General features: G+C 36.7%; 1 protein-coding gene across 1 annotated transcript in view; it reads left to right on the plus strand.

The window, feature by feature from the left end:
- Otogl (otogelin like) overlaps positions 1 to 1,677 on the plus strand; it is a 162,193-nt gene that overhangs the window by 127,109 nt on the left and 33,407 nt on the right. The window contains exon 38 of the mRNA XM_004623891.2: positions 980 to 1,157. Coding sequence (XP_004623948.1) covers positions 980 to 1,157 — 178 coding nt within the window. The remainder of the gene's footprint in view (positions 1 to 979; positions 1,158 to 1,677) is intronic.

Consider the following 1,677-nt stretch of genomic DNA (forward strand, 5'->3'; position numbering starts at 1 on the left):
TAATGAATTATGATAATCCAAAAACATAGTCTTGAGCCCCTAGAGCTAATAGCTTTATGCACTCACAACTTCTTCAAATATGCCACTCATCTGAAAAGTTAATTATTTATTCAGCCCATACTTATTTATCACCATTTCTGACCAAGCACTAGTCAGATGTCATGGATAGAACAAAAATAGGAAAAATATTCCTTTATGGAGCTTGTATTATATCGGCATTTCTGAAACTGGCAATAAACTATCCTAGGAAAGTGTTAGAATACACTGTTGGGCAGAAAAATGCAACTACTTTCGGTAAATTGGATGTAACATTTCAGATGGGACTTTGAGAGGATCCGAGGAAGTTTAGAGGCACAATGCAGAGAGGTCAAGGCCACTGTCCTGATCTGAGAAATAACAAGCACAAAATCCAGAGACCACACTGTGTCTCATACACTAAGACAACAACAGAGACCATTATGTAAGGGAGGAGGAAAATGGTAAGGAATAAGGCAGTTGGCGTGAGGCCTTGTGGTCACTTACAAAGCCTAGGATCTTTATTCTCAGCCCCCCAGGAAGAGATACTGTGCTTTCTGGCCAAGGGGCTGCATTATCTGATTTGCTCCAGGATCATTTTGACTGCTGTTACCAGTAGGGTGTCAGGCAGTGACTGGAGGCTGTGATAAGAACGTGAGCAAGAAAGGACGGTGCCTTGGTCCAGGTGACAGCAGTGGAGTTGATAACAAGTGTCTGGGTCTCGATATGTTTGGAAGGCAGAGCCTACAAAATTTGGTGCTGAATTAGGTGTAGGTTGTGAGTGAAAGCAAGGAGTACAGGATTCAACACTTTGCTTTGAGCAACTGAAGGCTTGCATGAAACTTGCAGAAGTTTTGGTATTTAGGAAATATGTTGGTGAGGCGAGTGTGAGATCTTAGAAAAAGCCTGAAAAAAGTAGTTGAAAATTGGGCGGTGCTTACTTGTTTTCTTCTTTTATTAACAGCCTCTGCAATTTGATCCTGTTTATAACTGTAGCCAATACATATGCCTTAATATGGAATGGACGCTGTACAATTGGTCTCTGAATTGCCCAAAGGTCTTGGAAATTCCTGACTGTGGTTTCCGAGGAAGGCCTGTCCAAGTGAATACTGACATCTGCTGCCCTGAGTGGGAATGTCCTTGTAAGTTTGCTCTTCTTTTTATTCTCAAAATTATTTTATTTCAAACTAGGCTTAGAGTAGAAAAACATATGAATCTTACTTTAGGAAGTATGAGAATGAGATAAAAATTCATTTCCTGTATTTCTTATTAAGTGCTTTTTTAACATTTTAATTATTTAATTTCATAGTTTTAAAGATGCAAATGTGCTTCACAAAATGCTATTTTAGATAACCATTAATAATATTGGAAAATGAATATGCACCAGCAATATGTTTGGACAGGTGATTTTATCGAATTTTTACTTTTTGGAATTTGCCTTATTTGCAATTTTGATAAATTCTATTGCAAAAATATTTCTGAGTGTGTATTTTGTTGGCATTTATAGTTACATATTTCTTTTTTAAATAATTTTATTGAGAAACAAATAGTAATGAGACAGTTTCAAAACCGATTAGTAAGACAGTTTCAATAATAAATACATTGCATATTGTTGTCTTAGTGGTTATTCATTGATCAAGATGCAGACATGATATTTTGTCC

Source organism: Octodon degus, unplaced genomic scaffold (genome assembly GCF_000260255.1).
Source record: "Octodon degus isolate 3935 unplaced genomic scaffold, OctDeg1.0 scaffold00004, whole genome shotgun sequence".
Classification (NCBI taxonomy): domain Eukaryota; kingdom Metazoa; phylum Chordata; class Mammalia; order Rodentia; family Octodontidae; genus Octodon; species Octodon degus.